Here is a 16,286-nt window from a genome sequence, read left to right as displayed (position 1 = left end):
AAGTGGACTTCTCCTTTAAATTCCATTCGAAAGTCTTCTGAATGGCCATGCTGGTCATGTCCAAGATGCAGGCCCTCTTCAGATCATCCGCACCCTTTCTGTGAGACACCCGGCTAGAACGCAGAAGCAAAAGTTGGTCATTAAACTTAAATCAAGTCGCGATATGGACCAGTATCTGTAAATATTATGCTGCAAAAGACTATTTAAATATGAATCCTACAAGTTCTGTGTGTCTTTTTATGAATGAACGGCGCAGATGCGTGGTTTCGTTTTCTACACATGTAATACTGACGCGTGCAGTGATTTCAGCGTCTGCCGTTTTACTAAATGAGGACATAAATACATTAACAACATCTCCAGAACTCCTCTGAGAGTCACTTCATGAGCATTTCACTGTTTCATTTGAGTAAAACAATCGTCAAATAAATACACAGAATTATAAAGGTATTCACGGCAACCCATCAAAGTAAAAGTCGCTTTAACTTTATTAACCATTCAGTATAATGTACTACAATTACTACTACAATTAATTAATAAAAATGTATATAAAAAAAATGTTCACACAATATTTCTTCCATGTTTTACATTTTAATAGTAAATTCCCCTTTTTTTTGGCAAAAATCAAATATAATTTTTATTAAAAGATCAATTAAATCAATATTTTATAACTTCATTTGATAACCAGAAAAACACACAACACAGAATTCCATAAGGCTATTGTAAAAATAAATAAAAGTTGTTTTTATGCATTCAAATAAATAGACATGCTAAAACATATTTGGTAACAATAAAACGTAAAGTGAGAAAAAATAAAACATTTCATAGGATCCTAAACATGTCATTTTTCTTAACTTTTGATAAATTGACGGTAAATTGTATAAGATTCATGGTTTTAATTAAATACACATGATTAATTACATTTTGATTAACAAAATTAAATTTAACCATTAAAACGAAGGCCAGAAAAATGAAAACAGAAAACAGAATTTGAAAAAAAATAGGGCCCTATTTTGCATGCAACTATATTTTAGCATAGTTATAAATACATTTTCAAATGTATTATTTTATTTGTCTAACATATTTTTGTAATGTTATAATTTTGTTATAATACTTTGATATGTTTGCCATTTGCAGTGATTACTATTTATTATTGTTATTAGTGTGACAAGGTCTTTAACCCCCAGTTTAATCTTACGTGAGCATGATGTGAGCTTCCACCCATTACCACTAGCCCCTGATGTTTTGGCACCAGCCCCGGATGTTTTAAAATCCTAGAAACGCCCCTGCCAGAACCCACAAGAGGACGAAAGCACCCAAGACATGTGTGCACGTACAGTCCACAAAATGCATACAAAATTGACATATCTGTTTTTTTTTGTTTTGTTTTGTTTTGTTTAATTTTGGTTTATAGTCAGAAACGTCCTTACCTCAAGTACTCATACATAATTTCTGGCTCCTGAGTGATTCTTTGAAGATGTTTTGTAAACAATTGCTTTTTGGTAGAATGCCAATGACGTAAAAGAAAGTTTGATGCGTTAAAAGGGGAATTCAAACTATGTCATGTTGCAGATAACAGTCTCTAGAGTCTGGCGCTGCTGGTTTGTTTTGAGGCATGTCAACAGGTGAGAGCCACTTTATCAACACTAATGTAGCCTGAAAGTTCAGTCACAGATTACTTGATAACTTTCAGTGTTAAAACATAGAGGAAAGAAGTGACTTCATGTCATGATGTTAAGACAGCACTTTTTGAGACATTTATAAGTAGTGGTCAACCGATATTGTTTCTTTGACCGCCGATGCCGATATCTTAGAGAGCAGGGTGGCCAGTGACCGATATACAGTAGTCAACATTTGAAGTGGAGCAAAACCTTTCATCAAAGTTGTCCTAAAACCATAACAATACCCGTTCTTGTCTTAGGACAGCTTTGATGAACTTTTTTTGATCCACTTCAAATGTTGACTACTGTATATAAGTATATTTTTTTATTTTAATTATAATCCATATTTATATTTTTTTATTTATTTTAATCTTTGAGAAACTTAAAATAATATGAAAATTAATTATATTAAAAATAAATGTGTAAAATAAACATACTTATACTTTAGATAACAATTTCCTGACTCTCTAATTCTATTACAGTATTTTTCATAAATAAATAGTTTAAATTATATAAACAAAAAGAAAGTAAGCACTGTAACCGACAGGGGCATTCGGTAATATGGGAAGTTTGTGTGCACTGGAAATCATATTTTTTTACACAAAAGCCAAAGTAACACTCATTTTACATGCAGCACACAGTAAAAATTACATGAATATGACAGTGCGCAAATGCATAAAATTCCTGTTTACTAAGAAGTATTTATTGTTCAATTATAGGGAATTTGTCTTAACTCACCAGACGGTGGAAGATCATGACATTCAAGCAGTATTGAAAAAACAAAACGACGAAAACCAGTCAAACATGTTTTTAAGGCAAATTCAGCTGGAACCAGTAAACTGGCATATATGCTGATTTAAGGAGGCTTTTTCTTTCTGAGAAAAGATTGGTGCACAGATGATGTTCTTATAACATTTATTGAATTTTATTAATACAGTTGAATTTCATTTGCCTGTAAACCAGTAACTGACAGTTCCATACAAATATAACACAAAAAGTCACTCTAGCCAAACATCTATGTTAGATGAGCATCAGGCACAAACTGGTGATGCATTTTCAAGGCACATTTTACAGGGATAGTTCACCGAAAAATGAAAATTCTGTCATTAATTAATCACCCTCATGTCGTTCTGATATTTTTTCGGACTCTCCATAGACAGCAGCATAACTGAAATGTTCCGAGGCCCGGAAACGTAGTAAGAACATTGGTAAAACAGTAGAAAAAAGTAGTGAAACTTGTAGCTGTTTTACCAATGTCCTTACTACGTTTCTGGGCCTGGGAAACATTTAAGTTACATTGCTGTCAGTGTCAGAAAGCTCTCGGATTTCATCAAAAATATTGTAATTTGCCTTCTGAAGATGAATAAAGGTTTTACAGGTTTGAAACGACTTGAGGGTGAGTAATTAATGACAGAATTTTCATTTTTGGGTGAACTATCCCTTCAACTACTTTGCTTAATGGTTCATAAATATACAAAATTACTGATAGTGTCCAGTTACCAGATAACTTTGCATCATAAATACACTATTAAATTTACAGACACATAGTGTTTGTAAACTCTAGTTACTTAATTAGACTCCATAATAAAGCGTCATCCAGTGTATCGTGAAAGAGGAATAAAAGGTAAGAGTGAAAAGCATCTTGCCTAAAATTACTTAAAAATCTAGACACTTTTTGCAGGCTTTGGCAACACCAGCTTCAGCGCAATATCTACAACACATGCCGGCATGTAAGACAAGGGGATCCACAAGAGCTTGGCATCCCATCCTGCGCTGTAGCGTGTTCTTGGGTGGACGGCCAGTAGGGCGTGTTCCATGCATCTGGTCACTTTACTGAGGTCGGAGTCGCATATGGTGTTCATGATCAGCCTCTGGATCTTGATGTCTGGAAAGACAAAGAAAAATAAAGATTCTTTATTGAACCTTTAATGGTTCCTTGATGGTTCCATAAAGAACCTTTAACATCCATGGAACTTTTTCAGTGCACAAAAGGTTATATTGTAGTTTCTTTGGATTATGGTCTTCACACTATGGTTCTTTCAAGAACTGTTCTTGGGAAACCAAAAACGGTTCTTCTGTTGCGTCATGGAGCATTTGTTTGGAGAAAATGGTAGCTGTTGGTGTAAATAACATACATTTATCCAAGTATTTGTCTCCGTAACTCTCCTTCACTTCAGGGGTCAGTTGGTTCCAGAGACGGTGAAGTTCCCTCTCTATAGGGTCCAAGCTGGTCACCTGTGTCTTGAAGAAACCAGGTTCAATGATGCACACATTGACCCCAAAATTCTGGATGTCCCTCCTGAAATCACATCAAGATGTTTTCTATAAAGACTGAAGGTAGAGGTGGTCGAAACAGCTAAATACTCTCAATGTCTTCATTGAAGTGTGATACCTGAGACAATCTGAGAAGCTCTCCACTGCGAATTTTGAGATGCAATACCCTCCGCCGTTTGCTGCCACTCTTCCCAACACTGACGCCACGTTCACCACTCGTCCACGCGCTTTTTTGACTAAAGGGAAGAAGTTCATGGTCATCTCAATCACGCCAGTCATGTTGACTTTGAGCGTGCTTTCGAAGTCCTCGATCTTCATCCACTCCGATGGACCCATGGGAAGCGAGCGTCCGGCGTTGTTCACGAGACCCCAAAGTCCTGGAAAGTTGGGAACGAAGATGTCAAGCATGTTTCTAAAACTAACTCAGAGATCTCACCTGAAACACACCTTTATCTCCAACTTCTTTTTTGGTCCATTCCAAAGCTTTCTGAATGCTGGCCTTGCTGGTCACGTCCAAGATGCACGTCTTCAGGAAAGGTCCAGTCGCCCTCTTCAGATCATCCGCGCCTTTTTCCGTAAGACACCCGGCTAGGACGTGGAAACCACGTTTGTCCAGGCGTTTACACAGTAGATGTCCAAATCCAGAGTCGCAGCCGGTTACAAAAACATGTTTCTCCGAAACTTTGGTGATCTCAAGGTTGTCCCGGTAGAACCACACCAGAATCCACAGGAGCACAAACGCACCCAAGATGTGTGTGCATGTACAGTTGTTACTGTAACCACAAAAATGGCATATTTATGAGTTTTATTGGTTTGTATGGTTGTTTTGATTGTATTCTAGTCAAGCACGTTCTTACCTCAAGTACTCGTACATGGTTTCTGGCTCCTGAGTGATTCTGCAAAGATGTTTTGTGAACAGTTCCTTTTTGGTAGAATGCCAATGACGCAAAAGAAAAACAAAACACAACAATGCGGGTGTAATTATATAACGTCAAGGTGCAATTCCTTAAAACATCACAAGAGGCACCATAATCAGACACCAGTTAAAAAAGGTATTTTGAACTTGTATAAAATATACAGAAATTTCTTTATATATTGAAATAAAATATTCTACATATTTCTAAAAAGTTCTAACTATTTTATAGCGATAAACTATGGCATATGTGTTTGTAGAATTTTTTAATTAAAATTAATGTTTGAATTACACACCCATATCTATTATTGCTTGATTTGGCTGCGTCTATAGCAAGTAAAACCATTATTAAATGAATGTAAATTTGGTCAAATGTTTAAACAAATCAGTTCGGCCTGAAAAACTATGCTTTTTTTTATATTTTATTCCACAAATTGACTCAGAAATAGTCAAATTTATATGTTAAAATTATCTAAAAAAGACCATAAAACCCAGTCTTAAGTAGCTCGGGTATATATTTGTAGCAATAGCCAAAAATACATTGTATGGGTCAAAATTATCGATTTTTCTTTTATGCCAAAAATCATTAGGATATTAAGTAAAGATCATGTTCCGTGAAGATATTTAGTACATTTCCTAGCGTAAGTATATCAAAACTTCATTTTTGATTAGTAATATGTATTGCTAAGAACTTCATTTGGACAACTTTAAAAGTGATTTTCTCAATATTTAGATTTTTTTTTTACACCCTCAGATACCAGATTTTTAAATAGTTGTATCTCACACAAATATTGTCCTATCATAACAAATCATACATCAATGGAAAGCTTATTATATCTCAGTTTTAAAAAATGTACCCTTATGACTGGTCCAGGGTCACATATGGTATTTGGAGGTTTTCTGAATATTATTGACCCATTTACACAGCTTCACCCCGGTTTTAGATTATGTAGTCACAGGGTGCTAATAGACGTAACACTGTCATTTTTTTTCAGAGCACATGAGAAATCCTGAGCTAAGGCTCTTATAAAACAAAGGGAGACTGTGGTATCAGCGTAAAGGTTTAGAGAATGCTGTAAAATTGAAAATCCTGCACCACCGAAACACTATAAGCTTCTCAAAGCTTAAAACCTATTAGCTACAGGGACTAATTAGCAAAGAGAAAGGTTGAGGATTCATCTCTGTGTTACCACATAACGAATCGGACAAAACTAGCCATTTAAGCTTCTATATGCACATTGTTTTGAGGAATGTATGCTAATTAATTATCAAACAAACAGGGCTTTGTATACATATAATATTTTATAATTATTTTTCAGATGATGTGACGTAAAATTGCTGTAGAATCTTAGTTACTTTTAACTGAAACTTCTAAATCAATCATACCATACTTCAAAAAATATTTATTTTATATGTAAGTTCTTTATTATGAACATAATTTGTTATATACGTTAAAGAAATGACTATTCTTAACAAAAATCAGAGGACATCAAACCTGATTAATAATTTAAAATGATTACATTTAATGATCGCAAGTCAGAATGTTTCATAAAACCTTGTTTGTAATTTTAAAAAAGAGAAATCCAAAGCCAATTAATTCCCTTTTTCTATAAATAAATACTTAAACACACATTTGAATAAATGTTAATTGCTCATTGAGGTTAAAAATATGAAATTCTGTTTGCAGTTGAAGTAGTAGTCAGTTATCAGACTTACTTTTCCCTTCTTGGCTTTGGAGCTGGAGGTCTTGAGCGCGTTCAGTGAGTGATCTGAAGTGGGTTTGTGCCTCAGATTTATCCCTAAAGCTGATCCTCTCAGAGAGGGCCGCAATTTCTAATCTCCAATCTCGCTGTATTGCTGTTCGACCATTTTTGTGTGCTTGTGTAAGCGTGATCCACAAATAGCTGGGCTGGGAGGAACTTTTAAGGAGAATCATGCCAATTCGCTTTATTTTTAGGCTGATCGAATTACGTTTTTGGAAGGTTGACAGGAAACTTCGAACAATGACAGGAGCGTCCAGTGATGTGATATTGTGACATTTTTGACTAGAGCAGCTTTAAAAAGTTGCTATTTTTGTTGAATAGACATGACGTTTTGATGACCTCACAATGATGGAGAGACTACGTGGAATATTAGTACTTATAAAAAAATGCTAAAGTTAATAACAGTAACACAAGGTAGAATATACTATTATCAGATTATAGTTTTATCAGTAATTTTATTAATTATTTAATTTCAATTTTTAAGTTTTTGTAATTTTACTTTTTGTGGTTTCTATTGTTATTTATGTATGTATATATATATATATATATATGTGTGTGTGTGTGTGGAACTGTTTTAATGGTTTTAGTTTCTTTATTAATCCTGTTTAAACCAGTCAAAGGTTTTTGAAACAAGTCTCTACTGCTCACCAAGCCTGCATTTACTTGATCCAAAGTACAGCAAAAGCTGTAAAATTGTGAAATATTTTTACTATTTAAAATAACTGCTTTCTGTTTGAATATATTTTAAAACATAATTTATTCCTGTGATCAAAGCTGAATTTTCAGCATCATTACTCCAGTCTTCAGTGTCACATGATCCTTCAGAAATCATTCTAATATGCTGATTTGCTGTTTAAGAAAGATTTTTGATTATTATTATTATCGATATTTAAAACAGTGTACATTTCTTTAGGATTCTTTGATGAATAGAAAGATCCAAAGATCAGCATTTGTCCGAAATAAAAAGCTTTTGTAACATTATACACTATACCATTCAAAAGCTTGGAGACAGTATAATTTTTTGGGAAAGAAATGATAGAAAATAATACTTTTAATTAGCAGGGATGCTTTAAATTAATCAAAAGTGATGATAAAAACATTTATGTTACAAAAGATTTTGATTTCAGATATATGCTGTTTATCTGAACTTTCTATTCGTCAAAGAAACCTGAAAAATTCTACTTAGCTGTTTTTAACATAATAATAATAATAAATGTTTTTTGAGCAGCAAATCAGAATATTAGAATGATTTCTGAAGGATTATGTGACTGGAGTACACTGTAAAAAAACAATTTGTTGAGTCAACTTAAAATAATTTGTGACCTGGCTGCCTTAAAATTTTAAGTTCAGTCAATTCAAAAAAGTTTATTCAACTTGAAATGTTAAATTATACTAAGTGACAACTTAGATATTTGAGTTGAATCAACTTAAAATTTTAAGGTAGCTGAGTTACTTACCCATCTGTTAAGTTTAGCAAACACAAATATCGAAGTTGTTACTTAGTACAACCTAACATTTCAAGTTGAATAAACTTATTTTAGTTGACTGAACTTAAAAATTTAAGGCAGCAGGGTAACAAATTATTTTAAGCTGACTCAACAAATTGTGTTTTTTATTTTTTTACAGTGTAACGATGTTAAAAATTCAGCTTTTGAATCAATTACAATTTAAAATACATTTAAATAGAAAACAGTTATTTTAAATAGCAAAAATATTTCAAATTTGAACCATTTTTGCGGTACTTTAGATCAAATAAATGCAGACTTGGTGAGCAGAAGAGACTTCTTTAAAAACATTAAAAATCTTTTGACTGGTAGTGTATATGCTTACAAATCATAGTGAAAACAGTCTTGAAGACCTGACACAATATCTAACGCAGTCCCGTAGAGCAAATGTGAAATCTGGCATGTCTAAACTTAAAACTGTCACAATCTGCTCTTACTTTTAATTTTTTTTGTTTTATGTTTTACTCTTTCTCCTTATGTTAATGTCACAGTGTGTGCCTGGCTTAACATGGGTTAAGTAAAATTAACAAACCGTCAAATCCCACAAAAACGTATAAAATCTATTTTAGCTCACTGTTACGTCCATAAAAAGGAAAAAGCACCAGGGAAAATTGGTAATCCTGGTACTATATGTTCATTACTGAGGCTGAATGGAAAACACTTGTCAAACGTTGGTCAAAACACATCGTGTGAAGTTCGAAAGCAGGATTGTGAACAGTGTTGCCAAGTCCGTGGTTTTTCCGCGGAATTGGGCTACTTTACACTGTTGCCACAGGTAGTTTTTAATGTCCGCGGGTTGAAGCGATCCAAATAACGTCATATTTAGCCCCTGAAATGCGAATTCACCAAGGGGACCCCCCTTCAAATGCAATTGGGCTTGTTTTAGGCTAGTTTTGAATAGCAATTGGGCACGATTTTGTGATGAAAACCTGGCAACCCTTACTGCAAATCTGTGCAGGTGTACCACGTAACTTAAATGGGGGTAAAATGTGATATAAAATGCTCAAACAGCAGTTATAGCACAATAGATAGTTTTTATTTTGCAAAACGTAAATAAAAATGAACCGAAAAGAACCAAACAGCTGTTCCAGCAACTCTTCACTGGAATAAACGAGACACAGATGTCTCAAAAAACAAGTGTCCAAGTTTCACCAACTAGTAGAAGAAAAACGCAAGCGTTTCAGAGTCCGTCCGCTCATGAAGACGCAGGCTGAACCGGGCCTTTGTGCACATACTCAAGAGCTGTGGCGATCGTGCGCATGTCCATCTCGATACTTCGTGCCCAGTTCTCCACATCTCCGATTTCCTGTAAGGGAATAATCCGCTATTAAATCTGCACTAAATTCGCCATCATGTCAATCCAATATGAATAAATATCTAAAAAAGCTTGTGTACTTTTAAGGCTTGGTTGAAGTTCTCCACCATGTTGATCCACTGCGCCGTCTGCTTGGCAAACTGACTGGCCTGAACCTGCAGCGTCTTCACCTCATGGTCCAGTTTGCGCTGGTTGACGTACGCCTGTGCCACCCTGAACAAAAATTATTTATACATTACAATGTCTTAAAGGAATAGTTCTTCTAATCTTCTGAAGATCATTCACCATCACACCATCCAAGTAGTTGAGTTTGTTTTAGAACAGATTTGGAGAAATGTAGCATTACATCATTTGCTCACCAAAGCATCCTCTGGAGTGAATGGGTGCCGTCAGAATGAGAGTCCAATCAGCTGATAAAATCATCACAATAATCCACACAACTCCAGTCCATCATTTAACATCTTATGAAGTGAAAACTGCATGTTTGTAAGAAACAAATCCATCATGAAGGTGTTTTTAACTTAAAACTATTGTTTTTTGAGTCCATAATGAGTCCATAGTCCATAATAACACTTCCTCCAGTGAAAAAGTCCATCTCCTGTCGTCCATTCACATCAAAATCCACCAGCATATTTGGGACTGTTTTGACTGTAAATAGTGCTTAATCTGTGTATATTTCACTCCTGATTCAGATATACTATGAATAGAGGACTTCATATTATACTGAAGCGACGGTTTAAAGTTAAAAACATGTTAATGTTGAGCTTGTTTCTTACAAACATGCAGCTTTTGGCTTCACAGGATGTTAACTGATGGACTGGAGTTGTTTTGATTACTTGTGGATTATCGTGATGTTTTTATCAGCTGTTTGGACTGACGGCACCCATTCACGGCAGTGGATCCACTGGTGAGCAAGTGATGCAATGCTACATTTCTCCAAATCTGACGAAGAAACACACTCATCTACATCTTGGATAGCCTAGAGTTGTTTTGATTACTTGTGGATTATCATGGTGTTTTTATCAACTGTTTGGACTCTCATTCTGACGGCACCCATTCACTGCAGTGGATCCATTGGTGAGCAAGTGATGCAATGCCACTTTTTTCCAAATCAGATGAAGAAACAAACTCATCTAAATCTTGGATAGCTTGGAGTTGTTTTGATTACTTGTGGATTATCGTGATGTTTTTATCAGCTGTTTGGACTGATGGCACCCATTCACGGCAGTGGATCCACTGGTGACCAAGTGATGCAATGCTACTTTTCTCCAAATCCGACGAAGAAACACACTCATCTACATCTTGGATAGCCTAGAGTTGTTTTGATTACTTGTGGATTATCGTGGTGTTTTTATCAACTGTTTGGACTGACGGCACCCATTCACGGCAGTGGATCCACTGGTGAGCAAGTGATGCAATGCTACATTTCTCCAAATCTGACGAAGAAACACACTCATCTACATCTTGGATAGCCTAGAGTTGTTTTGATTACTTGTGGATTATCGTGGTGTTTTTATCAACTGTTTGGACTGACGGCACCCATTCACGGCAGTGGATCCACTGGTGAGCAAGTGATGCAATGCTACATTTCTCCAAATCTGACGAAGAAACACACTCATCTACATCTTGGATAGCCTAGAGTTGTTTTGATTACTTGTGGATTATCGTGGTGTTTTTATCAACTGTTTGGACTCTCATTCTGACGGCACCCATTCACTGCAGTGAATCCATTGGTGAGCAAGTGATGCAATGCCACTTTTTTCCAAATCAGATGAAGAAACAAACTCATCTAAATCTTGGATAGCTTGGAGTTGTTTTGATTACTTGTGGATTATCGTGATGTTTTTATCAGCTGTTTGGACTGATGGCACCCATTCACGGCAGTGGATCCACTGGTGACCAAGTGATGCAATGCTACTTTTCTCCAAATCTGACGAAGAAACACACTCATCTACATCTTGGATAGCCTAGAGTTGTTTTGATTACTTGTGGATTATCGTGGTGTTTTTATCAACTGTTTGGACTCTCATTCTGACGGCACCCATTCACTGCAGTGGATCCATTGGTGAGCAAGTGATGAAATGCCACTTTTTTCCAAATCAGATGAAGAAACAAACTCATCTAAATCTTGGATAGCTTGGAGTTGTTTTGATTACTTGTGGATTATCGTGATGTTTTTATCAGCTGTTTGGACTGATAGCACCCATTCACGGCAGTGGATCCACTGGTGACCAAGTGATGCAATGCTACTTTTCTCCAAATCTGACGAAGAAACACACTCATCTACATCTTGGATAGCCTAGAGTTGTTTTGATTACTTGTGGATTATCGTGGTGTTTTTATCAACTGTTTGGACTCTCATTCTGACGGCACCCATTCACTGCAGTGAATCCATTGGTGAGCAAGTGATGCAATGCCACTTTTTTCCAAATCAGATGAAGAAACAAACTCATCTAAATCTTGGATAGCTTGGAGTTGTTTTGATTACTTGTGGATTATCGTGATGTTTTTATCAGCTGTTTGGACTGATGGCACCCATTCACGGCAGTGGATCCACTGGTGACCAAGTGATGCAATGCTACTTTTCTCCAAATCTGACGAAGAAACACACTCATCTACATCTTGGATAGCCTAGAGTTGTTTTGATTACTTGTGGATTATCATGGTGTTTTTATCAACTGTTTGGACTCTCATTCTGACGGCACCCATTCACTGCAGTGGATCCATTGGTGAGCAAGTGATGCAATGCCACTTTTTTCCAAATCAGATGAAGAAACAAACTCATCTAAATCTTGGATAGCTTGGAGTTGTTTTGATTACTTGTGGATTATCGTGATGTTTTTATCAGCTGTTTGGACTGATGGCACCCATTCACGGCAGTGGATCCACTGGTGACCAAGTGATGCAATGCTACTTTTCTCCAAATCTGACGAAGAAACACACTCATCTACATCTTGGATAGCCTAGAGTTGTTTTGATTACTTGTGGATTATCGTGGTGTTTTTATCAACTGTTTGGACTCTCATTCTGACGGCACCCATTCACTGCAGTGGATCCATTGGTGAGCAAGTGATGCAATGCCACTTTTTTCCAAATCAGATGAAGAAACAAACTCATCTAAATCTTGGATAGCTTGGAGTTGTTTTGATTACTTGTGGATTATCGTGATGTTTTTATCAGCTGTTTGGACTGATGGCACCCATTCACGGCAGTGGATCCACTGGTGACCAAGTGATGCAATGCTACTTTTCTCCAAATCTGACGAAGAAACACACTCATCTACATCTTGGATAGCCTAGAGTTGTTTTGATTACTTGTGGATTATCGTGGTGTTTTTATCAACTGTTTGGACTCTCATTCTGACGGCACCCATTCACTGCAGTGGATCCATTGGTGAGCAAGTGATGCAATGCCACTTTTTTCCAAATCAGATGAAGAAACAAACTCATCTAAATCTTGGATAGCTTGGAGTTGTTTTGATTACTTGTGGATTATCGTGATGTTTTTATCAGCTGTTTGGACTGATGGCACCCATTCACAGCAGTGGATCCACTGGTGACCAAGTGATGCAATGCTACTTTTCTCCAAATCTGACGAAGAAACACACTCATCTACATCTTGGATAGCCTAGAGTTGTTTTGATTACTTGTGGATTATCGTGGTGTTTTTATCAACTGTTTGGACTCTCATTCTGACGGCACCCATTCACTGCAGTGGATCCATTGGTGAGCAAGTGATGCAATGTCACTTTTTTCCAAATCGGATGAAGAAACAAACTCATCTAAATCTTGGATAGCCTGGAGTTGTTTTGATTAATTGTGGATTATCATGATGTTTTTATCAGCTGTTTGGACTCTCATTCTGACGGCACCCATTCACTGCAGTGGATCCATTGGCGAGCAAGTGATGCAATGCTACATTTCTCCAAATCTGATGAAGAAACAAACTCATCTACATCTTGGATAGCCTGAGGGTGATTACTGTACATTTTCAGCAATTTTTCATCTTTGGGTGAACTATTGTGTTTTTTAGAACTGTGCTGTTTGCATAAATTTGTCTGTTGCAAGAACAATGTTCTGTTGCATCCAACCATGCAACTCTAAGCTGCTTTCCCAGAATTTCATCATAACGTCCTCACAAAGACTGGGATTATGACCACTGTGATCACATGAACTGACCATATAATCCTGTGCACTTTTATGAACATATAAAAAATATCCCACTCACCCTACATTAAGATGGTCCACCAGGGCTTCTGTTAAGCATGTTGCAGCTGCTATGGCCTCTCGTCTTCGTCTTTCTGTACCATATAGAAGCATTTATCAAGAATACATTTTATATCAGCTGAGGTTGTTTTGATTTGTTTAGGGCGGTTGACAGAAAAAAGTTCAATGTGTAATGTGTGCACACCATTATTGAATCTTTGCTTAATAATAATTTGTTCGTTTACAGTTAATTAAATTAATTAATTGCATAAATAATTTATTCTTACATTTACTTATTCCGTAGTCATTACATACAAGCAACGTCAGTGACTAAATTAAACAGGAAATTACTAAAAAGATTTGCCACTCGAATGCAAATGAACAGCGAATTTTATTCCTTATAACAATATATCAACTCCATCTTTTCTTAAATGTTCCTTAATATATTTAACAGACAAATGTTAAGCTGCGTCTTTACATTTTATATTCTATTAAAGGGCCTGTTAGAGCTCATCGGTGCAGAAACACATACCTTGTAACTCTTTCCTTTCGTTTTGTTTCGCTTGGTGCTCTTTTAATAACCGGGAGAGCATTTTGACTATTTATTGTAATCGAAAATAAAATATGGTCATTTGATAAAGTCAATTTTCGCTAAACGTTTTGACAAGCCCTGGATTCACATGACAAGCGTCTTGAAAACATACGGAAAGCGCGAAGGGACAATACATATGAAGGTATTTTGAAACGACATTTCAAAATAAAAGTTTTGTTAAACTATTAAATATATGTGACCCTGGACCTCAAAACCAGTCATAAGGGTCCATTTTTCGAAATTGAGATTTATACAACACCCGAAACCTGAATAAATAAGCTTTCCATTGATGCATAGTTTGTTATGATGGGACAATATTTGACTGAGATACAACTATTTGAATATATGGAATCTGAGGGTGGAAAAAAATCAAAATATTGAGAAAATCGCCTTTAAAGTTGTCCAGATGAAGTTTTTAATAATGCACATTACTAATCAAAAATTAAGTTTTGATATATTTACAGTAGGAATTTTACAAAATATCTTCATGGAACATGATCTTTACTCAGTTTCCTAAGGATTTTTGGCATAAAAGAAAATTCAATAATTTTGACCCATACAATGTGTTTTTGGCTATTGTTACTAATATACCCCAGTGACTTAAGACTGGTTTTGTGACTTAAAAGTCATAATGTGATTTATACACCACATTAAAGCTGAATAAATAAGCTTTCCATTGATGTATATTTGTTAGGATAGGACAATATGTGGCTAAGATACAACTATTTGAAAATCTGGAATCTGAGGGTGCAAAAACACCAACTTATTGGGAAAATCGCCTTAATAGTTGTCAAATTAAGTTTTAAGCAAAGCATATTACTAATTAAAAATTAAGTTTTGATTTACAGTAGATAACTTACAAAATATCTTCATGGAACATGATTTTTCCTTAATATCCTGCAGATTTTTGGCATAAAAGAAAAATTGGTAACTTTGGCCCATACAGTGTATTTTTGGCTATTGCTACAAATATACTCTTACTACGTATGACCAGGGTTGCCAGGTTTTCACAACAAAACCTGCCCAACTGCTACTCAAAACTAGCCCAAAAATTGCCCAGTTGCGTCTTGCGAGGGGTTAAAAATCACATTCCTGGGGGTAAAACACACATTTTTGGCTGGTTTCCCCTGGTCCAATTAGCATTCCAGGGGTTAAATATTACGTTGGGGTCGCTTCAACCTGCGGACATGAAAAACAACCCGTGGCAATACTGTTAGAGGGTCACATATGTGACCCTGGACCACAAAACCAGTCATACGGGTCAATTTTTCAAAATTGAGATTAATACATCATATGAAAGCTGAATAAATAAGCTTTCCACTGATGCATGGTTTGTTATGATAGGAAAATATTTGGCTGAGATACAATTATTTGAATATCTGGAATCTGAGGGTGCAAAAAAATCTAAATATTTAGAAAATTGCCTTTAAATATATCCAAATGAAGTTCTTAACAATGCATATTACTAATCATAAATTAAGTTTTGATCGATTTACAGTAGGAAATTTACAAAATATTTTCATGGAACATGATCTTTACTTAATTTCCTAATGATTTTTGGCATAAAATAAAAATCAATAATTTTGCCCCATACCATGTATTTTTGGCTATTGCTACAAATAAACCCCAGCGATTTAAAACTGGTTTTGTGGTCCAGGGTCACATATATAGAGAGGGTGCTCGCCGCAGAGCCAGATGGGAGGAGCTGGAGCTCCAGCTCCCCCTCGCTGGAGGTAATGGGTAGAGATAGACACCTAACCACACCTTAACCCTACCCCTTACCCTATCCTAAACATAACTCCACCCATTAGTTCACACAGAGGTGGAGCTGGACCTCCAGAGAGGGGGAGCCGGAGGCCGTTCGGCTCTGCGGTGAGCAGTACTTGGATATACACCGACTATCTTCGACTGTACTTGACTGAATGATAAAATTATGTGTTTTATTTATTTATTTTAATCATAATATTTGTACATAGTTCAAATGTATTTTTGTGTTGTGTTTAATAAGTACGTTCTGTAGGCGCGACAGTCGATTTCTAAGGGAGTACAGCAAAAACAGTT

General features: G+C 35.9%; 2 protein-coding genes across 2 annotated transcripts; both read right to left on the bottom strand.

Moving 5' to 3' along the window:
• Nucleotides 1-2,559: 2,559 nt before the first annotated feature.
• rdh5 (retinol dehydrogenase 5 (11-cis/9-cis)) lies at nt 2,560-6,806 on the bottom strand. The gene is made up of 6 exons (XM_051095307.1): nt 6,562-6,806; nt 4,790-4,854; nt 4,380-4,705; nt 4,051-4,309; nt 3,794-3,957; nt 2,560-3,543 (listed from the first exon to the last, which is right to left on the bottom strand). Exons 2-6 carry the CDS (start codon nt 4,804-4,806, stop codon nt 3,323-3,325), a joined length of 987 nt encoding a protein of 328 aa, XP_050951264.1. The 5' UTR covers nt 4,807-4,854; nt 6,562-6,806; the 3' UTR covers nt 2,560-3,322.
• Nucleotides 6,807-9,122: 2,316 nt separating this feature from the next.
• Nucleotides 9,123-14,348, bottom strand: bloc1s1 (biogenesis of lysosomal organelles complex-1, subunit 1). Its single transcript, XM_051095308.1, has 4 exons — nt 14,166-14,348; nt 13,656-13,728; nt 9,509-9,641; nt 9,123-9,419 (listed from the first exon to the last, which is right to left on the bottom strand). The coding sequence occupies exons 1-4, from the start codon at nt 14,224-14,226 to the stop codon at nt 9,309-9,311; spliced, it is 378 nt and encodes a 125-aa protein (XP_050951265.1). The 5' UTR covers nt 14,227-14,348; the 3' UTR covers nt 9,123-9,308.
• Between the last annotated feature and the right edge of the window lie 1,938 nt (nt 14,349-16,286).

The sequence above is a fragment of the Labeo rohita genome, chromosome 22 (genome assembly GCF_022985175.1).
Source record: "Labeo rohita strain BAU-BD-2019 chromosome 22, IGBB_LRoh.1.0, whole genome shotgun sequence".
Lineage (NCBI taxonomy): Eukaryota > Metazoa > Chordata > Actinopteri > Cypriniformes > Cyprinidae > Labeo > Labeo rohita.
Note: the sequence above shows the minus strand (reverse complement) of the source record. Positions and strands in the feature narration are given on the sequence as shown.

Bases quoted from the DNA above. Each gene is read 5' to 3' on its own strand.
- bloc1s1 (XM_051095308.1), bottom strand. From the start codon at position 14,226: ATGCTCTCCCGGTTATTAAAAGAGCACCAAGCGAAACAAAACGAAAGG. The intron at 13,729-14,165 runs GTATGTGTTTCT...TATATGGTACAG, and splicing joins CGAAAGGAAAGAGTTACAAG to AAAGACGAAGACGAGAGGCC. The intron at 9,420-9,508 runs GTACACAAGCTT...ATTCCCTTACAG, and splicing joins ACTTCAACCAAGCCTTAAAA to GAAATCGGAGATGTGGAGAA.
- rdh5 (XM_051095307.1), bottom strand. The intron at 3,958-4,050 runs GTATCACACTTC...ATGTGATTTCAG, and splicing joins AGCTTCTCAGATTGTCTCAG to GAGGGACATCCAGAATTTTG. The intron at 3,544-3,793 runs GTATGTTATTTA...TTGTCTTTCCAG, and splicing joins AGACAAATACTTGGATAAAT to ACATCAAGATCCAGAGGCTG.